This window comes from Neurospora tetraspora (assembly GCF_033439725.1).
Source record: "Neurospora tetraspora strain CBS 560.94 chromosome Unknown B0H65scaffold_8, whole genome shotgun sequence".
In the NCBI taxonomy this organism is placed as follows: Eukaryota; Fungi; Ascomycota; class Sordariomycetes; order Sordariales; family Sordariaceae; genus Neurospora; species Neurospora tetraspora.
Genome location: NW_026944390.1, coordinates 25,806 through 50,884, shown reverse-complemented (window position 1 = coordinate 50,884; position 25,079 = coordinate 25,806). Strand labels below are relative to the sequence as shown.

The window sequence follows — 25,079 nt, the reverse complement described above, 5'->3', positions numbered from 1 at the left end:
CGTATTCCGCTACCGCAAGTGTGGTGGCGATTGGCGATTATTTATGTTGCCTGTTGTCCGAGTTTGTCGGTCAATTCAGCCTTCAGGGGCAACGCCGCGTTTCCAAGTCACACCCAGCTTCTCATTGACCAATCCCTCGCTTGGACGAGAGCCTTGCGATTCTCGGTTGCCTTCCAAAAGCCACGAATGATCTATCCACTTCTCAGAGGCTCAGGGGCAGCATGCTTGGCCTAGTGTCCCTCCCGCGTGGTGTTCAACGGCCAGGCTCCAGCTTTTCTGATCTTCACACCACTTGTCTGCTACAGTGACGCATCATCCCTATGGTCCATCGGGCGATTTGATTTGTTTCCACTAATATTTTCAGCAAGGTGTCCCATAGTACTGGTTTTCGAGGAATTGTTGAACCCACAGCCTCACTCGAACGTCGTGTTGAAGCACCTCTTCAAATACACGCACCTCCCGGTCTCTGTTCCAACCTCCATAACAGTCCAGTCTTCATCTCTCTCAACCCTTTCTCTAAGTGATTTTACCGCATACCTTTCGCCAAGTGCGTTCGAAATAGATTCACCATGGCACTGCTTATTCGTCGATACAAGTCCGGACCCGCACCTCCGTGCCCGGCCCCACAAATCCCGGGCTCCGACCCACTCAACCCAACGTCGTCCGATGGTCAGCCGGCTTCGAATACGGATCTTCTCACAAAGTCATCCGAACACGCTCGCTTGGCATGTAAACCTTATACAGACGTCCATGCTGGCTTGGCCTCTCACACTGCGCAAAAGCCATCATTCATGGACCTGCCGGCCGAAATTCATCTCCTCATTACCGAACTACTCATTTACCCCGATGCCCTATCCATGAAACACGTCAACAGATATTTCTCCAATCTCGTCGACACCGGTGTGCGTAAGAAGGTCGAGTGGCTTTGCCAGTGTCGTAAGCTGCACCTGGGATGCCCCAACGACAGGCGCTGCGACCTTGGTAGCGACGTGAGGTTTTGCCGAGGCAGTGTAAGGTTGGTTTGCTTCTCCTTCTAATCTGTTATTGCCATATACACGCCTTTGTTCAACTGCCTTCTTTTCAACGGGCAAATACTGATACACGCTTTTTAGGCTTCTCATGCAACGTTGGAGAGAGCACAACGAATGTGAATCCCGTCCAGGCCTCGGCTGTCTGGTATACAGCACTTCAACGTGTCTGCATCGCAGAAAGCTGGGAAGCAGAGTAAAGAGGTGGATGCGACTAAAGCTAACGATCGACATACCGCTCCTGATATTGGCCTTGTTGGTCGTACTTGGGGCCTGGTGGGCTGTACCCTTGTTCAGTCGATTTTTGCAATGATGGTCTTTCACAATACAAGGTTTACGAGGCACCGATTGCGAGAGAACACGCCATATTGGCGGTGGCAGCTCGTCTCCTGGTAATATGGCTTGGGTTGACTAAGGCCTCGTTCGACTGGTGAGCACTGTTTTTCGTGCTGGGAAATGGCACAAACTCTGCCGTCAAAAGTCGTGTTACTGATAACTCTGCAGAACACCCAATATAATGAACATGTTCACTTTTGGGATTGCATAGAAAAGGAATCTGTACAAGACTTCTCATCCAGGATCCTTCCACCCCCCTGTGCCCCAACCCAGACTTTAGGCCTTCATGTCCCAAGTTCAATAACCTTTCACGATATGGAGTCGCATTGTGGTTCAAAGCCCATCAATATTTCGCAAGGATTTGCGCCTGCTCCTCGTACGTGCAGGTTCTCGTAACGACGAAGTGGTCGGTGTTCGTGCAAACAAAGGACGCCCCCGGCTATCCGGAGCTACCAAGCGGTAGCAGCTTTGTCAGCAGCATTCCAGTTGCTTGCTCCGCTATAACGACTTATAATCATCACAACACTTTGCTGCAGCACTGCTACTGGTTTTGTGGAATACCTCACAATCCTCGATGAGACCTTTGGGGTGGTTTGGATGATATTTTTCTTGTCTTGGTTGATCTCTGGCTGTTACAATCGGCCAAACGCTGGCTGTCTCGTTAGAAACTCCCTGTCACAAACACACTGTGCCCTTGCTATCGATTCCATTCACACCCTTCCCGAAGAGGTTACCAACCAAATGAATCTATACGCCCAGGTTCCCAACAGAAATACTACCCAATTTCACAAGTGTATCCCGCTATGTCACTTCACGGGATACTCCACGAACCTTGTGGCAAAATATCACAACAAACTTGAAGGTTAGGCGGATACAACACCTGGTTGTGGAGGGACCTTGACCTATTCACCAATCACCAAGATGTCGAGTCTTAATTTTTAATTTTTTTTCATACTATTAATATCCAACGCTTAGCCCTTTCAACCCGGATCTGTTTTTTGAACTTTCCCTGTTGTCAAGCAACTCGGTTATCACAACGGACAACCCCTTCGCTTTGCAACTTCAGCCCCGTTTAGCTATAGGTCAGAGATACTTCAAGATGTCGCTACCTATGGCTAGACTCGCTTCGAGTCCGGCCTCGCCCAACAATTCTTCTCTGCGCACTCCTATGATACAGAGTGGCGTTGAGAACAATGTCGTCATTTCTACTCCGAGCCAGGCCACTGGTCAAAGTCAGGACACGTCGACTTCCAGCCATCTTCAGGACACTCCCGTGATTAAGAGGGAGGTTGAGAACAATGTAGCAGTTTCTACTTCGAATCCGGCCGCTGATCAGAATCAGCAAACTTCGACTTCTAGTCAACTTCAGGCAAGCCTCCAACCAAGCAACTCTGTGGCCAGCCCTCATCCTGCTTCAGCGTCTTTGGATGTTCAAGGCCATGTGGCTATCCAGGTCGAGCAGGACATACCGGCCCCTGCCTCTGCGGCTCTTCAGCAAGACAATGTATTGTCTGGTATGGATCAGCCAATGGTTGATCAGCCACTGCTGGCCATCCCCAATGCCATTGGCCACATTGTATTTCAGCCACTGCCTGTCATCCCCATTGACATGGGCCCGATGGTATTTGAAGCAGGCTGTCCGTGCCTTGATTGCCAGCAGTGGATCGCGCAACAGAGGCAGGGAATCAATGACCTGACCCGTCACATCGAAGGCCTCGAAGCCTTGATAAGACCCGCTGATCCCCCGGCGATTCAGCCGACTCCGAAGGCCTTGATCACCAAGCTTCCTACCGAAATCCTCAACATGATTGTGTCATATGTCATGGGCGATATTCACGACTGGCATTATTCTCCGCCAAAGGCCCCCCTTTACACCCAGGTGGAAGACCAGCAGCAGGGCCAGTCACACGGTCATGCATACGCTCATGCACAACCCGAGGGAAAGCGTGGTGCCGGCTTTTTGACCGATGAGAAGCTTCAGGGTCTTTCACAGACGTGCAAGCGTTTTCGGGATATTTGCAATGACTTTGGTGCGCACGATTACCTGCTAATTTGGACGGAGTTTGACGAATTCTTGAGGGATGATTTCACGCGGCTCTCCGAGGCCAATCGTGGTTCTGGGGTCATTTCACGAGTGAAGTACGTGATCCCATACTCCCAACCCGACTACTAACTACCCTCGCTTCCCACGGTACATGAATAGATTTCAGAATGCTAATCAAATTTCCATGTTTACAGACATTTGGTTATCAGGCCCCCTCCTAATGGTCGTGCTTATGTGAGCCGCCCAAACAAGTGGAAGTATTGGGGAGAAGCTCGCCGCCTCGATTGTGTTCGTACAGTCATGGAAGGCATGAACAATCTTGTCTCACTTGAGATTTATTCCTCGAAGAAATACGACACGTTGAGAAATGCCCTCAAGAACCGCACCATTCCTACCGTTAGGAGCCTCACGCTGGACTCTCTTGCTCCCCTCATGGGAACCCTGATTCGCTCCTTCCCCAATCTGCGTGTCTTGAGGAGCCGTTCCACAGGCGTATGGGACCGTCCGGACAATGAAGTTTTCAAATCGCTTCAGAGCGCGGAGCTTATCGAGACAGCTTGTTTCCTCGGGACCAGAGACAACAGAATATATCGTCAACATCGAACTCCTCGGTGTAAGTTACCCGATGCCCACTTCACAAGCCCAGCTTATCTGCAGAGAAGGCAATCCTTAGCCTGTCCCTTGCTAACATCCGATGTTATAATAGACGCCGTAGAACGTCTCCCTCAACTCAATCATCTGTTTTGGGAGTTCAACGAGCCCCATACCAGGGCCGAAGATGTAAGCATCACACGATCTAGCCCTAGCCCCATTGTGCCATCACCGATATCCGTCCTTTGCTGACATCTAACCTAATTAGGCCAACATGATCGAAGCCCTCAGGGCTCACAACAAGATCAGGAAGTTCACCATGCTCAGACACGCCGCTAGACCTCCTCCTGACTATTCGCTGGTCTATGACGATGATACGACCGTCGCAAACCTCTACTTCAATGGCATCCCTCACCTTGAGGAGATTGGCATCTGCAGAGCCAAGGACATATACGGCTATGGCCATGCGGACAGCGGCAAAGTCTTCGTCAGGATCAAGAGACAGGTCAAAGCAGTCAAACCAGTCGCCAACGAGGACGGCAACGGATCGAACAAAGAGGAGGGAGAGAAGAAGACCAAGACCGACAAGACCGACAAGACAGCGGTGAACCCGGCCCCGGAAACCATCACCCTCGAAAGAAAGAAGGTGTTGCGAATCTACGACTACACCCAAAGCGACGAGTATCGCATCAAGCAGCTCGAGCTGGGTCACATTCCGCGCACGCCCGACCGCAACCCCAACCCGGGAGTCGCCTGCGATCCGGAGTACTCGATGTTTGAGCTCGAGTGGAAGTGGGCGAGATACCAGACCCTGAAGGAGATGTACGAGCGCGAGGCGTCGGAGGCTGCCGCGAAAGCTGCGTCTCAGGCTGAGGCTGTTTCTGCTGCGGTTGCGGAAGCTAAGGCTGCGGCTGGCATTCCCCAGGTACCTGTGGTCGAGGATGCTCCTGCTGCTACTGCTGGCATCCCTGCTGTTGCCACTGCTGCTGCTGGCTCATCTTCATCGTCTTCGGTGTCCGGAGGTATTCCGGCCGCCGCTGCTCCTCGTTCCGCTGCTGCTCGTCCTCTTGGCCCTCCTCCCCGTGGCTTTGCTGCTGCCGCTGCCCGTCATGGCGTAATCGTACCTGCTTCCGTCTTCGGGGGTGGTGCTGCTGCTGCTGCCAACGTTCTTCCCGACGAGGACACCTCTCAGAGCATTGACGATGCCAGCAGCTCGAACTCCTCCACTTCCACTTGATGGTCTTCCCGGTTCCCTTATCGCGCGCCAGCGGCTTCCATCTCGGCAGCTGGATGACAGATGTTCCAGTCAATTCTTTGTCTCATCATCTTCAGCAATGATGCCCTGCAGGCTACCTACCTAGGTAGTCAGCAACGTTCGGAAAAGGACAGCAAAGCAAGGCAAAGACTCGAAGAGCACCAGCGCGATCATGACCAGCAAGACATCAATAAGTACTGTATGAACTACGAACAAAGTATCCGACCGCCATCAGCATCAACTCACAGCCCGATATCATGTCATGTCTACAAACATCAGGGTCCAATGTCAACCGAAGACAATGACTGGTTGTTGAGGACTGTAACCAGTGAGTTAGGAACAAGAAGGAATACAATAAAGGGAAACAGGTAAAGGAAAACAGGATGTACAAAACAACAAAAAAAGGTAAAAAGTACCTAAATAGAAAATTGCGCAAAAAACTTTATAAAAAAAATAACTGGTGGTCTGCTTGACTTGGGGTGAACAAGAGCGAGCTTTGTGAACGTGTTATTTCTTGTTCTTGTGATGTCACAAGTACTTCTCATGTCGCAACTCGTAAGTCCTTTCGAAGGCTTACAGCATCTCTTTCCTTATGTATGAAATTGACTAGTGGTAACCCAGACCCACCACAAATCTACACGCACCCTCTCTCTCTTCGAAGACACTTCCCATCAACACCCAGTACAGTAGCTTTCTCCTTCGAAATTGGCAGTGTAGAAGACCAATTCTCGATCTGGTAATGAGTATTGCTTTTACGAGCTGACAAGTTCAGAGCCCAAATGATCTCTCAAACGTGGCGACGGAAATTCATTTGGGAGTTGAATTTGCTTTACGACGACAAGTTCAGCACAAAAGGAAGGATAAAGAAGAAGACAAAAAAGAGAATGAATAGTGGAGGCTCAACATAACTAGGGATTGTAAGTAAAAACGAAGAAGAACTGAAAATAAATTCGAGAAAAACGAAAAAAGACAACATACAACACCAGGGATTCGCTGGTCGTCACCGACCCAACTACTAGTCTGGCCCTCACTGGCTTATCTATGGGAGAGCGGACGGGATCCCGAGCTTTCCAGTGGGTATGGTCGTATGTGCTTATTACAAATATACAAGATGCTTATAAAGGTGAGGAGGTAAGCAGCAATCTTTCACGGTCATCTCAGTCACTTGGCGGCGGCACATACATGAGGGTCATTTCGGCATACACTTCTTCTTCATGTATGTACTGTGTACGCATTCATCTCTACAAAAGTCTTGATGTCTAACTGCATATACACCAACATCCTCTTCACTGCCATCTAATGACCCCAAATTACTCACTGCTTCCGCTTCAACAAACAATGACGTCCCCACTTCCTCCTAAACTTCTCCGGGATGATCTCCCAATCAGGCAGCCACAAGGCCCTCGCCAGAAAGCTGGTGCTCGCCGGATCCATGAACTTCTCGCACTTGACAATCTCCCAGTGTTCCGTGTCCGCAACAAAGTCCGGCTCGTTAGGCGGCGCCTTCCAAGCCAGATCCTTCTGCTGCTCGGGGAACTGCGTGTCGACGAGGAACACGCAAGTCTTGGGGTCGACGTACTTACCCGGGTCCTCCTCGTTGCGGTCGTTCAGGCCGCTGGTGGGCAGCCAGGTGCCGCTGAAGAGACCAAAGCCGGTGCCGGCCTCGGAGAACTCACCGGGCAGAAGACCGCGGAACTCGGAGCGGATGAACTTGGCGTGCATGTCGCGGGGGAGGAAGTAAGAGCTGGGGAAGCGGTACCAGTCCTTGCCGAAGCAGACGGTGTCGCCTTCTCCGCCAACCTCGAAGAGGGGCTTGTAGATGGAGAGAGGTGCAGAGTAGGCTGTGTAGAGGCCGTAGATGCGGGCGAGGCCGATGTCGACGGAGAGGAGCAGGCCAAGGGCTACCACGGCGAGCTTCAGCTTGGCGGGGATCTTGCCAACAAGGCTGTTGGGATCGGCGTTGCCAAAGGCGGCGAGCAGAGTGTGCATAGCAAGGGCAGCGTTGAGGGCAAGAAAGGGGTAGGCAGGGTACATGAACCGCTCTTCCTTGTGGGGCTGAAGCGAGAAGATGGCGAGCCACATGTAGAAGGGGGTCAAAAAGACCACGGTACGGAAGCCGGTCTGGAAAGTCTCGGCGGACTTGGACAGAAGCTTCTGCAGCAACAAAATTGGGAGGGAGAAGAGTGCCAAGACAAACCAGATGTGGAAGTTCAAGGCGAGGTTCTTGAAGTAGAAGTCCCAGGGCTCAGTGCCATACAGCTCGGGACCGCCGGTCTTGGAGAAGATGTTGTACTTGACAATGTTCCAAGAGGCAATCTCGACCTTCCTGTAGAAGAAGGTGTTGACCAGCATATCTCCGAACTATAGAATCTTAGCACTCGCTACAAGAAGAGGGGACAATGGCGAAAGAAGAGATGTAACCTACCACAAGCAGACCAGCCGCAACGACACCGCGGATCACACGATGGGCGGCTTCAAAGAAGCGATCCTTATCGCCGACCAGGGCAAAGAAGACTTCCTCCAACAAGAAGGGGGCGCAAAGGGCGGCAGCAAAAGGCCACCCAATCACACCACCAACGGCAAAGTAGAACATAGCCCTGGAAGTCTTGAGACCCCCACGCCAGTTGATGAAAGCGGCGGCTCCCAGCATGGCCATGTACATGGCGAAGCTGGAGGGTAGGAAGGCGGTGCTGGAGTGGAAATTTCCGGGGCTGGATACGAGCGCCACGATAAAGAACAGGCCGATCCTCGGGTTCAGGGCCAAGCAGACAGCCCTCCACATAAGCGTTTGGCTGAGGGCGCAGACGAAAGCCAGAACATAGCGGACAAAGTAGAACTCGGCGACCTTGTTGGAGTGAGGGAGCAGTCTGCGGATGTTGCCCACGATAGCATGAAGGGCGATGTAAAGCCAGCTTCGGATGGCATAGTCGGGCGAGTATTCCCAGGTTTGGAGGCCATAACCGTGGCTCAGATAATGGGTTGGTTCCCAGTAGTTGAAGGTCTCGTCACAGTCCTGGATGGGGGCGAAGAGAGCAGCAATCAGGTTGGCTCCGAGGAAGACGTAGAAGGCCGTGATGGGTTCGATCGCGTAGGCATCTCGAATGGCCCTGAAGACACGGATGTTAGCTGCACGTCACAGAGATCAATGTCAGGCAGACATGAGAGAAGCAGTGGGAGCTTGTCATGATTTCACTAACTGCTTCTTGGCATGTTTGGCTTTGGGATGCACAAACTCCTTCTTGGGAGCTTCGCTGGTAGGTGGTGGCATCGGATCGTCACTGTCTTCTGGAACTAATGTGTTTGGATGGATAAGAGCAGGGGAAGAATTCGAGGTCAAGTTGGGATTGGGAGGGAGACAATGTTTAAGCTAATGGCGCTATCTCGATAAGCCGCGGTCAACAATAACAGAAAAGTTGGGGGATTTCCACAGGGCAGCGAGGCTTTCAGTTCAGCAGCTCGTCGTGCGTCACTCCCGCAATTGGACAGCTCCATCGGAAGTTCAAGAGTGCAGGCAATGCACGTGAAGACTGCTGGGCTTGTCTGGGCTTGTCCCTGACGGGAATAGCGTCCGTACATGGCCCGTGCTTCCTGCAGCTTTGCCCCGCCATTGGACAGGGTCTGGCTCAATATTTTTTTGCCCATGTCCCAAATTTTGGATTTGGTCCGATAAGAGTCGCGATAAGGAATTGGTCCTGCAAATGGAAGCATCGCTCTGTTTTGCCTGAATCTTCTTCCTTCCTTCCCATCCCATCAACTTGCCCACAGTCCATTCGTCTTCATATCCTTTTTCGAGGATTGACTGCGCTTGGTATTTGGCATCCCAGTCTTGAATACAGAAAGGCGCGCCCATTCTCTTCCTACAAAGCATCTTGCGCGTCGCGTTGTGCTGCAGTCAACCAAACTTGGCCATCATCGTCAACCAGCATTCACCCCATTATCACAACCAACTACATCCAACCTAGGCCATCCGTTCTTGCCTTTGTACTTCTCGCTTTGCCATGTCTGGACACCCCTTCCAGATTCCGGGCCTTGGCCAGGCAAGGCCAAACGAGCAGCTCCCCGCTGACAACTTTGCACCTGATCTTCTTGTCGCTGCCGCTAGTATCGTCGGACAGGATGTTCTGGCGGTGAGCTCTGCTGACCCCGCGCAACTGCTTCAATTGCAGAAGCCAAAGACCGAGGAGAAAAAGGATGAAAACGCTATGGAGATTGATTCCAAGCAATCAGACAGCACGCCTGCAAAGGCACAGGAAGACGTCAGCATGGCCAATCACGGCGACAACAAGCAACAGACTGCCACCGAGAATCCCACCGCTTCCAACCTCGACTCTCCTCCGAGCCCCGACGTTACTTCCACACTCGAAGCCGCCCTCAATGGTATGCTGGATGCTCCCACCAGTTCGGCGACCATGACCAACGGCGAGCAAGACGGCGCTCAAGAGGAGGAACACCCTGAGTGGGAAGAGGACTCGTCGCCATACGAGTCTTCATCCGAGTCGAGCTCCGATAGCTCATCCGATGACGACTCGGATGACGAAGATGCTCACCCTGTGTTGGGCGTGGAGGAAACCGTCAGGATGCTCATGGCCGGCCTTGACGAAGAAGAAGAAGATGGACCTAACAAAGGAAAAGGAGCTGGCGCGCCATTGCGGACCAAGAACGAGGTCGTCGAGGAGGTCATTCCCAAGCCTGAGGTTGTCATCACCCCCGAAATGAAGATCGAGCCTCTGGCTCACGTCGAGTTCATTGTCGAGAACACTGTCGTCATGAAGTCTAGGGTCCCCGGCGAGGTCAAGGTGCTCGACTTGGGTTCGGTTCTTTGCAAGGAAGACAGGACGGTCATCGGTGCCTTGGCCGAAATCATTGGCAATGTCAAAAGCCCGCTGTACACTTGCGCTTTTGCGAACCAGGACGAGATCAAGGAGCTTGGCTTGGAGGTCGGAACACCCATCTTCTACTCCGTTGAACACGCCAACTACGTCTTCACTCAAGAGCTCAAGAAACAAAAGGGCACCGATGCCAGCAACCTCCACGACGAAGAAGTTGGTGCTGATGAAATGGAATTCTCCGACGATGAGAAGGAAGCCGAATACAAGAAGCAGCTAAAGATGAAGAAGCGTGGTGGAAAGGCCGGACGGGGAGGTCTACGTGAGCAGGTCCTTCGTGACCAGTCTTACGCCCCGAGCACTGGGTATGCTCCCTCAGCATCCAGCGCCACCCTCGACTATACTCCCACAGTATCCAGCGCCACCCTCAACTACGACGAGGATGACGATGGTCCGTACAGGCCTCTCGCTAGGCCCGTAGGCTTTGGTCAGGGAGGACCGCCTTCACTGCCACCGAAGCCCGAGGTTGGATTCAACGCGGCATATGGTGGTCAGGGTCAGAGGGGTGGCTTCAGCCGTGGAAACCGGGGTGAGTTCCGCGGCCGTGGCCAGCGCGGAGGAAACCGTGGTGCTGATCGGAGGCCTGGTGGCCACCGTGGTGGACGTGGTGGTGCTGCCGCCCCTTCATATGGAGGCTACGACAGCACTCCGGCACCTCCATTCCCCACAACACAACTGCCTCCTTCCATCCCCCAGAATGCTCAAATCCCCCTGCCTCCCTTCGGCGCAACCCCAGGAGCAGCACCTCCGATGCCCGGTGGCCATTGGCCTCATATCCCCATTTCATTCCCGCCGCCCCCTATCTCCTTCCCCCGGCCCTCTACCCAGTCACCTGTTCCTCCCCCTCAGCTTGCAGGAGCTTTCAACTTCAACTTTCAGGCGTGGAACCAGGCTCAGGGTCAACCGTATCAATACCCACAACAGTCCTCGTCATCATCTGCTCCCGCGCCCCAGCAACAATCGTCAACTCCCAGCTACCCTCATCAGGCACCGGCCGTCCCGCCTGTGTGGCCTGGCGTCCCGCCCCCACCCCCTGTCGCTGGCGCATACGTAAACCCGGCCTTTTTCCAACAGCTGCAGGCCCAGCATGCCCAGCAGGCCCAGCAGGCCCAACAGCCTCAACAACCTCAACAGCCTCAGCAGCAGCAGCAGCAGCAGCAGCAGTATTGGGGACAGCACAACGCATACGGTCAGGCTCCTAAGTAGGATGACATGAGCCACCCAGTTGTCGCGTGGGTCGCCAACAATGGCTATAGAAGGCGTCGGGTGCCGTTCCTCGAGACAGATCTCTATCAGAGCAGTGGTTCTTCCTAGAAAATCAACCGACCATTTGTTCGCCTTGATTTGCGAAGGCGACACGCAGTGGCCTTGATAGCGCATCACCTGAGGGTCTCTGTACCTTCATACCTTTTACATGTTCGGAGTTATTCATTTACCAGTATTTCTGGTTTGATCCAGAGGATCAGGCTCGAATTTCGGTTTCGAAGAAGGATGGCTCTTTGAGCGAACCTTTGCTTACATCCGGCCTGGCCTTCATTGAGAAGCAGCATGTTTATGCTTTCGGCACATTGATAAAGGATGATGTTCTCTACATACAGCAATCGGGACTAGCAAACCCGAATAAACGCCTGGGTACTTCACTCAAGGGGGGAGGTTCAGGCTTGGATCCCAGTTCTGAAGATGTTGGAGTATCTGAACGAGTACATATCATACCTGGATCTTTTCAGCTCATTCAGCATCTCTATGATGATGCAGCATGGTGTCTTCGATGACAAGGATGACAAGAAATGATATGCTGTGCATACAGCAATCAGGGCTGGCAATCCTGGGTTCGATATATCGGACCGGGAGAGATACACACAAACACGGCACATACCTGTGGCAGGGATAGTGCGGTTCAGACACACAAAGACCAAGAGGCACACACGGTCAAGCGGGTTTATTTGGTGTATTCTCAAGCTAACAGACTTGCTCAGAGGTCCGGGATGTGTTGGATCGCTCTAGCTATACCCGCGCATCGCGAGCTGAATATTGATTTCACTTGCTGCACATAGGTTGCTGCACATATGTAGATAGATTAAATAGACACACCAACAGGTGCCAACAAGGCTGTCGATCCCATGCGTGAAATTAGCGCTCTGCTCTGCTCTGCTGTGCTATATCCATGATGTGAGTGATTATGGCTCAATGCTACTATGCGCATGGGTGATCAATATTTCCATGATGCCCGTCATCTTGTCCCCAATGCACTACTATCCTTACCTTTGTATGCACTCCTACAGTACTACTCAGCTACGATACCTCCCGCTTCTTCCCGTCTGTTCCTCGATGCTCGATGCTCGATGCTCGATCGGGCTGTCCGTCTGGAGCCCTGAATTTGACTGTGAGTCTATGGTTGTGCGAAGAGCTCCCATTCAGCGGATTCCGTGAGCGTATGTATGCGCACGGTAGCTGAAATGGGAAAGACGGGAGGAAGCGATATGTATGCATCTTCATGGGGTTTTGAGGGTGACTTCTGTCAGCTTACTTACTACGTTGTACCAACCAACTGATTGATATTGCCAGCCGTGCCGTGTCCGTGGAATTGTTCGTCAGTCAGCTTTGGTTTTCTTTAGACTTTGTATGTACCATAGTATTTCCCAGCTTTTTGCTTTCCGATGATCAGTTACACTCTCACCCCCTTCCATTTCCGGCTTTGTTTACAGCCTGGGGGTAGGAAGTAGGAAGGCGATTCTGGCTGGCCCTGACGGGTACACTACACAGTAGCAGTAGTCACGGTCGATTTCGAAGACCTGACAAGAAAGTAGTAACCAGCACTTCAGTTACTGTTCTGCGCCGGTGATGATTATGATGATTTTCCAACGTCAAACAACTCCAGAAATCTTGACATATGTATTATGTGAAGCAGGAACCGAGTTTACCGCTCGTCTCGTCTGCTCCCTTACCTTCCCATCTCTCTCCCAATTCCCTCGCATCGCATCTTGAATCCCCATCACTGCAGCTTCCCCACAGACCGATGGAAGTGGGAGCGCCGTCCGGGCGGCAACGGCAACTGGAGCCACTGGAACCACTGGGGGGTTGTGACGGTGATCACCTCACCCACGAAATTTATCGAGGTTGTTCACCCTGTCGATGTCAACAACCAAGGCCCCGGCCCGGGGCTCTGTGAGCCCCAGCAGGAGACGATAACCAGGGGAATAACAAGGATAACAAGCGTGTAAAAGCCGAGGCAGCGGTACCCTTGTTAATGCTAGCGTTTCAGAAATTACAGGGGGATGGACGGGGGATTGGGGTCGTCAGGGTCCTACAGTAGTCCTTTCTGGCCTTGTTGAGGGTGTTGGGAGCGCGTAGAGCGGAAGTGGGATGGTCCCTCCGATTCCGAGTTTCCCATTCCACAGCTCGCAGGGGCGGCAGGGAAATTCTGGAGTTTGGAGGATTTGTGATACCGAGGACGAGGGGGAGGGATTGTTTGCATATGGTTTTTGGATTGTGTAGTTGATAGTTGCTGCTGGGATTGATGAGCTGGGTAAAGCTCTCGACTTCAAGTTTGCGTTTGCATGTTGTTAGGTATTCCTCCGTCGAGTACCTTAATAGTTTTGGTAGTCCCGTCGGGTCCGTGTTTTAGCTATCATATCTCGTCTTAGCTGTTCAGCTTTGACCTGTCTTACGATAACCTTGGGTTTGATCCTGGATCGTCCTTGCTGGCGGACATTACACCATTGGGGATTGCGATCCCGTGAACCGAGCTCAAATTGCGATCTTATCAAGCTTCTTTCCTGCAGTTGAGAGCTGGGGGGCCATTGTTCGGACCTCCAATCTCCCCTGCGCCACAATCATGGTGCGATAGACGTGATGTACAGCGCAAGGGAGAGAACAACCTTGGAAGTTTGCTCGGAGTTTTCCCATGACTGCCGGGAAAGTTCAAAAGATGTTGACCAGGAGGCTATTGTTCCTGTGCAATGTTGAAGTTGATAAAGCAGTGGCTCGATCCAAATGCCGATACCCGTGATGCTTCAGCCAAAGGAAGAGAACTGGTGGATTCCAGGAAGTTGTTCCGTCTGGTTGCGCAACGGTGCATCACCCGATAGCGCCCATTTCACGACCTTAGCTATCGGTTGTCCATGCGCGGCACGAGCGGGATCAAACGAAGCCAGAGGAAAAAGACGCCGTCTCTTCGCTTTCGCTTTGCCCTGCTGTTGCGGAGGAAAGGGGTCGTTCTAGGTCAAAAAAGACGAACTTTGGGGATGTCAACGCCGCCCCGCAAAAACAAGTGATGGGGCCTGCGAGTCACGAATCCAGCAGCCGATCACGATCCCTGGCAGCAATTTCGCTTGACGAGTGATTGACAGGCCCACCAATCAGAGACGCTTGGGACCTGAACAGATTGCAGGGTCCGGAGGTGGTAGGTGCTCGTAGCTTGTTTGTGCGTGAGAAACATGGTGGCGCGTGAGAGAACGAGTGGACGAAGGGGACCCGACTGATTGTTGATCGCATGAAACTGGCGTCAAGTTTTCTCATTGCGATCCGAGAGGATGAAACGACTTCTATAGATTGTTTACTGATCAGCAATACAGGCGAAGCTTCAACATGGTTGTATCTCAACGTACGACGATGAAAGTGAAAGTGTCCCTTCAATTCCCGTGTCAGTGGAGGGTTGCATCTGCATCTCCACCCGTGCCTACGCAGGTCAGGCAGGTGCATTGTGAGGTTAGCTTCGCCAGCTTGCGCCTTGGAGTCTTGACCCATGCCGCATGGTGGCCGGAGTGGGCTACTGTAGGAGGACTGGGCAGGAACGGTTTGTCTCTAACCCAGCTTTGCGCTGGCATTTTCTCGACTTCTCTCAGCCTCTTAACTTCTCAACCTCTTCTCTTTTCTCTTCCCTCCTGCATCTTCCACACATTCCCCGTTGGAAGAACGCGCCTCTCTTCTTTCGCCCCGTGGTGTTGAGTCTTTGAGATCCATGATCATGAGCTCGTGACATGTTGACTCGCCCTTCCCTTCTTTTTACCTTACACAGCCTAGATATCGCGTCCTAGATATCTTGCCATTCCTTCTTTGCGACGACTAATCAAAGTTCGCATTGCGACACCGAGCGATTGACTTCCGCCCGACTAGACATTCATTTTTACGCAAACCTCACGAAAGTGAAGACACCATCATCACATCACACTTACTTTACTTAAACGACGACGAAAGAGACGAAAGCGATTGGATCATTCATCCAAAGTAACAGGACCAACACCATCACCCGAAGCATCACGACTAGTTCTATATACGATACTCGACCAACATGTCTGACCATAGGATTCATATGCGCCATGCGCATCACCATCTGGAGCGCAAGGGCTGGGACGACGTCAAGTCATTTTGGAACAATGTATTCTCACCCGATCAAAAAACGGAGGCTGTCACCACTAGAATCGCGCAAACAGTGACCGACGAGAGCTTCTGGGCGACAGCTACAGCCGAGGAAACCATTGCGACCAAGGGGCCTCCTGTTACCGCTAGTGCTGCCCATGCGACCACGACTGCGCACACCACTACACACCACAGCAACGCCCCGGCATCCACCACATTAAGAGCTCTCACCACCAAGGCGTCAGCACCAGCAGTGTCATCATCGCCTGCAGAATTAGTGACGGATGAGATCAGGTCAACAGGAACCTTCGAGCTTGAGTCTACCTTGGCGCTTGCGGAGCCGACATCCAAGACCTTGGAAGCAGCCACATCCGCAACTGCTGCTCCAACCGCCACCGCAGCAAGCAGCACTCAAAAAGGAACCAGCAGCGCTGCCACAGCCGGTATTGCCATTGGTGTGTTGGCTGGTTTGCTGGCTGTCTTCCTGTTGGTGTGGTTCCTCTTCAACAAGCGAAAGCGCCAGATGGAAGCAGAGAAGCAACGCCTGGCAGATGATGAGAAGATCAACGGTCCCTTTTCCGACAAGAACGAAATCAAAACTCCCCCAACTCCCCCCGCTGCCCCTCAGTTGAGCTTGCGACCCGAATCTCAGTTCATGCCCGGCGGCGTTCCAGAAAGGAGAGCTAGCCGCGCCAACATGTCGAACCTCAGCTCGAACGCACCAGCGTCACCCCTCAACCGTCCCGCAGGAGCTAGCGCTTGGGAGCGTCCTACTGTCAGCTCGACTCAAACCGCTGGAGAACGGCCCGGTACCAGTGCGAGCTCCAACCCATTCGGTGATAACCAGCAAATTCCCGAAGAGTCTTCACCAGTCAGCCCGGCTGGCGACTCGCTTGTCTCCCCTGGTGCGCCTGAAGCCGATGCCGCTGCGGCTGGAGCTGTCGCGAGTGCTGCTGCGGGTGCCGCTGCTGGCGGTCTAGCTCGGAAAACTTCTATCCGGAAAGATGGACCCAAACCTCTTGATCTGACCAAACCTCCACCTCTGCCCTTGAACGCCCACCCGCCCAGCCCTGCTGGAACAGAGTATAGCATGAACACTGTCGCTCCTGGCCTATCACCTGGTCCTTCGGCTAGCGCTGCCGCTATTGCTGCTGCTGGAGGACCCGCACAGTCAACTGTCCATCGTGTGCAGCTCGACTTCAAGCCGACCTTGGAGGACGAATTGGGTCTCCAATCTGGCCAATTGGTTCGTCTTCTGCACGAGTACGACGATGGCTGGGCACTTTGCATTCGTCTCGACCGGTCTCAGCAGGGAGTTGTTCCTCGGACTTGCTTATCCGCGCGTCCAGTGAAGCCACGACCTCCTCAGGGCGGTCCTGGTCCCCGTGGGCCTCCGGTTAGGCCCAACTATGGGCCTGGAGGACCTGGCTATGGACCTATGAGCCCCAACTACGGCCCAAATGGGGGACCTGGATACGGGCCCGGACCTAATCATGGCCCTAACGGAGGACCCCGTGGTCCCGGCGGACCTCCCCGCGGACCTCCTCATGGTGGCCCGCACGGCGGACGTCCCGGGCCCGGACCCATCAACACCAAGTTCATGAACCCCCGCGGCCCACCATCTTCCGGCTCGTGGTCTAGACCTGAGTCCCCCGCCGGGCCAATGATGCCACGTAATGGACCGATGAGCCCCAACGGTGGACATCCTGCCTCACCGGGTGGCAACAACCCCATGAGCCCGGTGCAGAGCGGAAACCCCGGGTCGCCGGTTGACCGGCCCATAACCCACGGCTCGCAAAGCCCCGTCACCGCGAATCGACGAATGACGCCTCCCGGACCCAGCCCGATTGCCCAGGAATACCGCCCAGAGTCGCGAACCGCATCTCCTGCTCCTGCTCCTCTGCCACCAGTGAGCAACGAGACAGCGCCAGGGCAGGCATATTAATAACATAAAGTACAAATGATCGATACCCTTTTGACATATTGTACAAAAACATGCCACAACGAACATGCGTGTCCCAGATACCCTTTCATTCGGAGCATAAGGTTCTCTTTTTTCACGGGCAAAAACAAATAATCAGGCAATGGCGTTTATGGAGATGAGTGGGAAATGAGGAGATTGGGGTCCCGTCACTCACCACTGGGAGGAAATATTTCAACCACACTCGCGCCAATGGCTTGCGATGCTTTTACCATTCAGTTCACTTCTTTTACGACCAGATCTCACAAGGAAGTCTGATGATATTCCTGAAATCTGGTCCAACTTTTCTTGTTCATTCTTCCCGTTCGCCTTGGGTGCTTTCGGGACTTTGCAAATTGTTCATATCTACTTGTTCAAAATCTTGGCACCTCTGGCTCATTGTCCTTGTTACTTTGCTGGGGGGTGCGTTTCTTCATGATGAGGGGTGGGGGAACTTGGATTGGTGCTTTTCACATTGGAATAATTTCGTATTCGAGGCTGGGAACCGATGAGTTGTTGATCCGGTGGGTGGACAAGCCTGCGGCCAGGCCGAGCAAAACACGATATTTCTTCTGTTCAGTGTGTGTGTGTATGATATTGCTGTATTGTACGTTGACGTGGGAGGTATCGGGCAAGCTGGATGTCTTGTGGTGTTGTTGTTGTTGATTCCAGCCTGGGGTTGGGGTGGATGTTAGGATGTGTATATGGCTGAGCATGATTTGTAGCTGTATGAAAATCAGGGATGACGATGTGAGAAAGTGTGAATATAGTGGATATGCTGTTGATTATATATCTTGTCACTGGCACACTGCTTGGGTTGTTGACCAACACGATGTTCTTCTTGCTCTGATAATTACAGTAGATGGTAGAAAGAAGAACAACCACGAAGCAGCTGTGATTGAGCTAACGATTAAAAGGCAATGAACGCATCGCCCGCTTATATAAGCCGATAAGCCGAACAAACAAACAACTTAACAACTCCCAGAAACACCGCTCTGCTATGCAGTAGGTAACTATAACAACATGGAACAAAATGCTAGCCCCAAGAACCGCCCCAAAACAATGAATATTCTTCAAGTAAACAAGGCCAGGTGGGTGGGGAGATCGTAAACCACTACCGAGAGGAACCATCGCTACGCTCCTACCAGTCAACAGCCCACCCATTTTCATTCAGGAACTCCTCGCAAGCGTGCTTAAGGTCGATGTTGGGCATCAGATCCTTAATGGTCAGGGGTGCCCTCGTCAGCGGATCCGTTTCGCTTCTTCGGAGATGTTCCTCGATGGAGGCGCGCTCGTAGGATTTGCCTGTTTTTGTCTGTTTTTTTTTGGGGGTGTCGTTTTGTTAGCTACCGCGAGAATGGTAAAAAAAAGATGCAGAAAAAAAGGTTGAAAGATAAAATGGAGGAAAAAAAGAAAAAAAAAAAAAAGGAAGAAAAGGGGCTGGCTGGAAAACTCACCATAACAGGATCAACCATAACCTGAAAACTGATATCATCAATCGCCCAATCCGGCGGATTCGGTCTTCTCTGGTTTTCCTTCTCCCTCGCCCTTTCAAAGGCGGCTCTTATCCTCTCGATTTTGTCCTCGTACATTTTTTCCGTCTCTTTCTTTTCGGCTTCATCATCACTACCCTTTAGTAAACCCTCCATCTCCCCCCTCAAAATCTCCACCACCTCCCCCTCCAATTCTTGTTCTTCCCTCCTCCGAAGCTTCTCCCGATGCTCCCACCTCTCCTTCTTGCATTTCAGGACTTGGCTCGTCACGGCCGCTAAGCTCTTATCATGCGTCTCGGCACAGATCTTGTGCGCTTCTAGCGCGTAGGAAACGGCCTGGTCGTAGTTTTTCAAGGGCAGGTGCGCTTGCGAGAGGTAGTAGAGGGCTTTGAAGTTTTTGCTGCCCGGCGCCTTGGAACCGGGGGTACTGGAGGAGGAGGAAAGGGAGGAAAGGCGGAGACATTCCTCGCAGTCTTCGATTACCGAGTCCCAGCGTGACATTTTGAGGCGCGCCATGGCGCGGTTGGTGTAGAGGAGGGGGTTTGTGGGGTCGGAGAGGATTCTGGATAGAGAGGCCCATACATAGGTGGTTAGTTTTTTTTTTTTTGGACGAGAACAGTCGAACGAGGGGAAGGGAAAGGGATGGGATGGGAGAGGAAGGATTCTCTTACGCTTTGGTGTACAACGCCTCAGCGGCGACATAATCGCCCTTTTGGAAGTGGCGGTTACCCTCCTCTTTGAGGGCTATTGAGGACTGTCCTGACATCTTGTTGCTGCTGTTGCTTGAGTTGATTTCTGATATTCCGTCGCACTCGTAGGTCGGAGGTGGTGGGTTGTGTAGCACGAGATCGGAGGTCCGAGGAGGTAGAGAGGAGTGTCCTCAGGGAGGAGGACAGTGACACTTGAAGGTGGGAACGAGCAATGGCGGGCGCATACCTTGCGGGGGAGTATTTGCGAAGTAGCCTGCTGATCCAAGGCGGCCGTGGACAGAAGTTCGAAAATGAGCTGTTTACAGTCGGGATCTTCGAGTCGGGGAGTTCATGAAGCTGCCTGCCGTGCCCTTTGACGTGGTGGGGTTCTGGCGGTTATTGGGGAATCTGGGGTCCTGATCCACATACCGGCAGGCCGGGGTGCAGCTAAACGAATCCTCAGTATCTTATCCACGTCCTTGTTAGTGTGAGGTGCTGTTTCACCAAGGAACAGTAACAGCAGTTAGGGGACGCTACTTTGCTCAAGCTATCTGCATTTGTAAACCACCCAAATGGGAACATTCTAGAACTCAGCTTGTTCCCTCGGCATCACTGCCAGAACATCACGATCAGAAATAACAGTATCACCGAACAGCATTTTGTTAAGAAGTTAACAGCGACTAACGCTTGGAGATATTTTGCGATTGGCGTTGCATCCTGTTGTTTCTTCAAAAGTTCTTTGACTTATACACCTGTCCCGTGACGAGCGTAATCGACATGGTCAAATCAGCCATCAAGGTTCTTAGACCCATATCTGATCGCCTTCCGTACACACGGATGCAAAACTCGTTACTTCTATTTGTCATCGCCCTCATGCCCGAGTTGATTTGCTAGTCTTCTAATAACCTAAAAAGGAACAACAATCCTCCGTATATACTATACTACATATAAGCAAAAGCCGCCCCTTTTTCCTCATCCATAACCGAGAGATAGACATGTCATAATCACATACATCATATAAAGTTTTTCGCAACCCTCCCTCCCTCCATCGTGACATCCCATCCCATCTATATAACCACCCTCTCCTCTTCAGTACCAGTACCAGTACCAGTAACTAGTACTGGAAAATATGAACCAAACTCTCGTACAGGTACAATACAAGTACAAGGCGCAAAGAAACATTGCATGCATGGATCGTTCGTGTACAGAGATAGGTTGTGATGCAATATGTGAATCATAATCAAGAATGATAAGGATATGTATGGTATGCAAACAAGGAAAGGAAGGGGAACAAAATTCGTTCGTTACTCGTTTCGTTTCGTCTCGTTTCGTCCCAAAGGGTGTCTCTCAAGGGGGTATCCACCAAAAACGCGTTTTGTTTCTTTTCCGCTGTCGTTGTTGTTGCATACTCCGGCCCGTTCCGCCTGTCCCGTCTTGTGCCATTCCGACCGGTTCCATCGTCCCATCTTCGGTATAAGTCAACACGTTCCGAGATCAGATCAGATCCGATCAGATCAGATGAAACCCCCCCCCATCTCCACGACTGGAATTCGATTTCGAAGGCGGCGATGGCCCCGACCCACTCCCACTATTCTGACCACGTTCATGCTCCCTAAGCCTTCTCAAACGTTCCCGGTACGAACTCGGGTCGTCTCTTGCTGATCTTTGCTGCTGTCCCTGTCCTTGCCCTTGCCCTTGCCCTTGCCCACCACTTTCCACATGCTCAGTATATTCCTTCTTCACATCCTCCTCTTCCCCGCCGGGATATTGCTGCTCTCCACGCTGTCCTCCTCCGGTTACTCCTGGAGCACGCGTCGGACTATGCGTGATGCTCGGGCCGTACCGCGATTGCTTCTCGTCAATGTATCTCCCAACATCTTCAAACTCTTCGGAACACTCGTCGTCATCGTCGTCGTCATATTGCTTCGATGTGTGCGGCGTGGTCCGGGAGTCGCGCGAGTCGCCCCTGACAAGCCCCAACGTCTCCTCCTCGGATGCGCCCCGTATTATGTGCGGCGTGGAGAAGCCGCGGTGGGTGGTCAGTCTATCTCTGTCCTGCTTGTCGGAGGAGTGAGAGGACAGTTGCGAGTTAGCGCCATCGCTTTGCGTGTGGGCGTGCTGGCTGTGTCGATCGCCGCGCTTGAAGACGCTTTGGAAAGAAAATTGCCTGGTGGCGCCTGGTGGCGTCCGTGGGGGAGGCGGAGCTAGAGGAGGGGCGAGCGTGCTGCTAGATGGGTGGTTGGCTTCGGTGGAGAATTGTACTCGACGCCCGGAACTGGAGATACTACCTCTACTTCCTGGTCTGTCGTACAAATATCCCTTTGAGGGCCCGGCAGCGGATCCTTGGGGGTAATACCCTGTCTCCTCGTCAAAGTTTTGCGCCGGTACTGCGATCTCGGTCAGCTGAACGGGGTGCATAGGACTTTGCACCTTGTTGGATGCCGAGTTGGGGCGAAAGTTCGGGTGGCCGGGGAGGAGGACGCTGCGCGCACGGTTGCGGATGGTGCCGACGATACTGGAAAGGGCAGGTGAAGCGGGTCTATCGGCTGCAGCGAGCTCTTCGTCTGTCGGGAAATGAGACCATCCAAGGGGCGGGTGTATTGTCGGGGGCGGGAGTTGAAAGGTTGCCGAGGTCGCAGCTCTTGATCGTCGACTTCCCGAGTTGCTGCCCAATGTCGTCCTTCTCCGCCTTAGTCCATCCCATTCGTACACAGGACCATCCTCGCCAACTGTCTCCAGGGTCTCCATCATCTTTTCTTGATGTAATCGCTTGAGTTCTTCCATCTCCATCTTCTGCTGCTTGGCCGACGATAAACGTCTGACAATTGCAGCGGCACCTCTGAGGGCGTCGGCCTTTGGCTCGGTTTCGGGCTGTTCCTGCTCTGCGACTGTGCGAAACTGGTCCAGGTCTCCAGAAAGGACAGCGGCGTCGGGCACATCTTTGGCGGATTTGGACAGCTGGAGCAAAACGACGCCGGAACAGATCGTCAAGAAACCGAAGACCACGGTGACGATCGAGACAGCTGTGCCCTTGAAGCCTTTGAACAGGACGGCCGAAGTAATGATGGTCGTGCTAGTGAAGTACACGTAATAGGTTGGAGTAACCATGGCGGCGTTGAACAAGTTCAGCGCTTTCTGTAAGGAGCGTAAGTATATGAGTCGGCAAGCTGAGGCGACCGGCAGGGAGACTTACGTTCAAGTAAATCAGCTCAGTCAAAAGACTGGCAATAAAGAAGACAATGACGACATAGATAAACCATCCCTTGAACTGAGGCTCGCCTCCGGCCTGGGCAACGATGGCCGAGCCCAAGCCTTGAGTAGAGACAACACTGAGACCGCCAATCCAGCTGCAGATGGAGATGTATACCAACATGTTCTTATTTCCCCATCTAGGGCCGGCATACCAGGCTGCGATTGCTGCGCCCAGAACAATGACACCGGCATATGAGAGAAAGCTGGGCGTAATGACGAATTCCTGGAACTGCTGAATGTTGGCGACAGCGGACTCTTGCGGTGCGTTGAGGACAATGACGACGGAGCCGACAATGCACAGAAAACAAGAAACCTTGCCGATCATACTCAGCCGTTCCTTGAGGACTATGGCGGATCCGACAGTAGCGATAACGACGGAGAGGGCGCCGAGAGGGGTGACCAAGATGGCGTCCACGAACATGTAGGCGGCAAAGTTCAAAACCTCCCCTATCAGCATGAGGGTCATGCCCGCCCACCACCACGCGTTCTTGAGGTATCCGTAACCCTCGCCGGCCGCCTCGTTGTACTTTTCGTTGGCTTTTAGCAGGCCCATCTTCTTCACAACGAAGGAGCTGCCGATGAAAAAGCCGGAGCCGACGGCGAGAAGGATGCCGATGATTTTGTAAGAGGGCGGTCGAGTGGCATGATCCAGATCTGCCGTACTATCTGCACGAGCGTATACATGATGCGCCACTTCGAGTATTTGCACAGCTTGATCCATGGCTGCGCAGAGGAAAGCACACGGCGACCTGGAATCGTCGGTGTGGAGGAGTGAGAAATGCCGTTCTTTGGTTGCTGTTCAGGCGAGAAGTTGAGATAATTGTATGGATGGGGCAGTCTTTGCCGTTGTAGAGAAGACAGCATAAACCAGTGAGAAAAACACACTGAATTCCGAAACCACTCAGAGAGGGATCCGGGGAAGGGCGGCCAGGGATGTCGTCGACCCGAAACGTAGCGTTACCGCCAACTGAACAAGTCCAAAACCGTTTGGAAGAAGGACGGCCAGATCGGAAGCGCGGCTCCGTAGGCGTGAATGGCTAGACCCAATACTAGTAAAAGGTTCGGCGTTTATTTCTGGAAGGCCAAGACGCGGTGAAAGTACGTGGTTTGTAACAAAATAAAACAACAAGGTCTTTGTAGCCGCCGACTGTCAAAGACAAAAAAGGGGTTCAACAACCGGACTTGCTCGCGTTGTGTAATTGTAAGCTTGGGCTTAGAGACGGGGAATTAAGTCGATCCGGATCGTCTGACGGAGACGCAGTGATTGACCGAGCTTTAAAAAGAGGGCCGGTGGAGTCGACGTCGAGCAAGTTGAAACGGTTGCTGTTTGCGAGCGAGATGAGCCTCGTATAGGTAGGGGAGAGAAGAGGTGAAGTCCAACAACCAACGAACGGTAAAGAAGACCCCGAGTGTCCCGGGTCGCGTGCCGGGTCGACGTTGGGTATACGTAGTTGATTTTGTGTGTTTGTGCAAGGTCGAGTCGGAAGTCGGAAGTCAGGCCAGATACCCAAGGACTTCAGTGCCCCGAATCTTGGTGATATGGAAAGGCTGGAGGCTGGACTTTTGTTGCCAAGCCTTTTGGCTGGAGACAGGATCGTGGGGTATATTTTTAGGGTGTGTGGCGGGGGCCTGAGCACCCGTAGGAGGGGAATTTGTTGGAGGATCAGAAGATAAGCTTCGAGACGGAATGTTCGGGTCAGTGCATGTTGCTTCAAGGCGCAAGACCAACATCAAAAAGAAGTCAATGAATGATTAGAATTTCATAGGTAGGTTAGGTAGGAGCGGAAAGAAGAGAAACCAGGAGAGACAAAGCCAAATGATGTGAGAGACGAAACTTGCGACACACAGAGTGGCCCGAACTGAAGGAAGCTGAAAACCAGCGCCGCCCCTCCACCGGCCAGTGGGATGCAGTGGGGCCTCCATGATGAACTAAGCGGACCCAGCATCACACCGGATTGGTCCCTGCAGTCAACTTTGAGCATGCCGGTACCCTTACATCCGCCGAAATCCAGGGCAGTGCAGTGCGTTCGGAAGGTGGTCTGGGCCCGATTATCTTCTTCCACTTCGCAACAACATCCTCAAGAGGACGGGAACGAAGAGGTCAGCTCGGTCAGGTACCGAGAGGTATCCTTCCCGACGTCGAGGCCAATCCCACCTGCCAAATCAGTGCCACTTCCTTCGTGATCG

General features: G+C 52.7%; 7 protein-coding genes across 7 annotated transcripts; 4 read left to right on the top strand and 3 right to left on the bottom strand.

Annotated features, from left to right (window-relative positions):
* Positions 1-791: 791 nt before the first annotated feature.
* Positions 792-1,341, top strand: B0H65DRAFT_435149 (uncharacterized protein; the record flags this gene model as incomplete). Its single annotated transcript, XM_062825179.1, has 2 exons — positions 792-1,015; positions 1,113-1,341. 2 exons carry the CDS (start codon positions 792-794, stop codon positions 1,339-1,341), a joined length of 453 nt encoding a protein of 150 aa, XP_062677279.1.
* Positions 1,342-2,463: 1,122 nt separating this feature from the next.
* Positions 2,464-5,236, top strand: B0H65DRAFT_511792 (uncharacterized protein; the record flags this gene model as incomplete). The annotated part of the gene is made up of 4 exons (XM_062828523.1): positions 2,464-3,503; positions 3,603-4,021; positions 4,115-4,188; positions 4,268-5,236. 4 exons carry the CDS (start codon positions 2,464-2,466, stop codon positions 5,234-5,236), a joined length of 2,502 nt encoding a protein of 833 aa, XP_062677278.1.
* Positions 5,237-6,390: 1,154 nt separating this feature from the next.
* B0H65DRAFT_476951 (Alg9-like mannosyltransferase family-domain-containing protein) lies at positions 6,391-8,735 on the bottom strand. The gene is made up of 3 exons (XM_062827400.1): positions 8,452-8,735; positions 7,680-8,361; positions 6,391-7,615 (listed from the first exon to the last, which is right to left on the bottom strand). The coding sequence occupies exons 1-3, from the start codon at positions 8,520-8,522 to the stop codon at positions 6,569-6,571; spliced, it is 1,800 nt and encodes a 599-aa protein (XP_062677277.1). The 5' UTR covers positions 8,523-8,735; the 3' UTR covers positions 6,391-6,568.
* A 381-nt stretch (positions 8,736-9,116) lies between these two features.
* B0H65DRAFT_304949 (Gar1/Naf1 RNA binding region-domain-containing protein) lies at positions 9,117-11,637 on the top strand. Its single transcript, XM_062823204.1, has one exon. The coding sequence runs from the start codon at positions 9,253-9,255 to the stop codon at positions 11,344-11,346; it is 2,094 nt and encodes a 697-aa protein (XP_062677276.1). The 5' UTR covers positions 9,117-9,252; the 3' UTR covers positions 11,347-11,637.
* A 3,621-nt stretch (positions 11,638-15,258) lies between these two features.
* On the top strand, positions 15,259-17,562 carry B0H65DRAFT_304882 (uncharacterized protein). The gene has a single exon (XM_062823203.1). The coding sequence runs from the start codon at positions 15,431-15,433 to the stop codon at positions 17,441-17,443; it is 2,013 nt and encodes a 670-aa protein (XP_062677275.1). The 5' UTR covers positions 15,259-15,430; the 3' UTR covers positions 17,444-17,562.
* A 706-nt stretch (positions 17,563-18,268) lies between these two features.
* Positions 18,269-20,066, bottom strand: B0H65DRAFT_532038 (uncharacterized protein). Its single transcript, XM_062828952.1, has 3 exons — positions 19,623-20,066; positions 18,916-19,513; positions 18,269-18,773 (listed from the first exon to the last, which is right to left on the bottom strand). The coding sequence occupies exons 1-3, from the start codon at positions 19,715-19,717 to the stop codon at positions 18,600-18,602; spliced, it is 867 nt and encodes a 288-aa protein (XP_062677274.1). The 5' UTR covers positions 19,718-20,066; the 3' UTR covers positions 18,269-18,599.
* A 947-nt stretch (positions 20,067-21,013) lies between these two features.
* B0H65DRAFT_304854 (magnesium transporter NIPA-domain-containing protein) lies at positions 21,014-23,999 on the bottom strand. The gene is made up of 2 exons (XM_062823202.1): positions 22,834-23,999; positions 21,014-22,775 (listed from the first exon to the last, which is right to left on the bottom strand). The coding sequence occupies exons 1-2, from the start codon at positions 23,611-23,613 to the stop codon at positions 21,150-21,152; spliced, it is 2,406 nt and encodes an 801-aa protein (XP_062677273.1). The 5' UTR covers positions 23,614-23,999; the 3' UTR covers positions 21,014-21,149.
* Positions 24,000-25,079: the final 1,080 nt, after the last annotated feature.

Coding starts and splice junctions, on each gene's coding strand:
- B0H65DRAFT_476951 (XM_062827400.1), bottom strand. CDS start 8,522: ATGCCACCACCTACCAGCGAAGCTCCCAAGAAGGAGTTTGTGCATCCC. Junction 8,362..8,451: donor GCCAAACATGCCAAGAAGCA/GTTAGTGAAATC, acceptor CCGTGTCTTCAG/GGCCATTCGAGATGCCTACG. Junction 7,616..7,679: donor TTGCGGCTGGTCTGCTTGTG/GTAGGTTACATC, acceptor AAGATTCTATAG/TTCGGAGATATGCTGGTCAA.
- B0H65DRAFT_304854 (XM_062823202.1), bottom strand. CDS start 23,613: ATGGATCAAGCTGTGCAAATACTCGAAGTGGCGCATCATGTATACGCT. Junction 22,776..22,833: donor CTGAGCTGATTTACTTGAAC/GTAAGTCTCCCT, acceptor CGCTCCTTACAG/AAAGCGCTGAACTTGTTCAA.
- B0H65DRAFT_304949 (XM_062823204.1), top strand. CDS start 9,253: ATGTCTGGACACCCCTTCCAGATTCCGGGCCTTGGCCAGGCAAGGCCA.
- B0H65DRAFT_304882 (XM_062823203.1), top strand. CDS start 15,431: ATGTCTGACCATAGGATTCATATGCGCCATGCGCATCACCATCTGGAG.
- B0H65DRAFT_532038 (XM_062828952.1), bottom strand. CDS start 19,717: ATGTCAGGACAGTCCTCAATAGCCCTCAAAGAGGAGGGTAACCGCCAC. Junction 19,514..19,622: donor GAGGCGTTGTACACCAAAGC/GTAAGAGAATCC, acceptor CTCTCTATCCAG/AATCCTCTCCGACCCCACAA. Junction 18,774..18,915: donor TTATGGTTGATCCTGTTATG/GTGAGTTTTCCA, acceptor AAAAAAAAACAG/ACAAAAACAGGCAAATCCTA.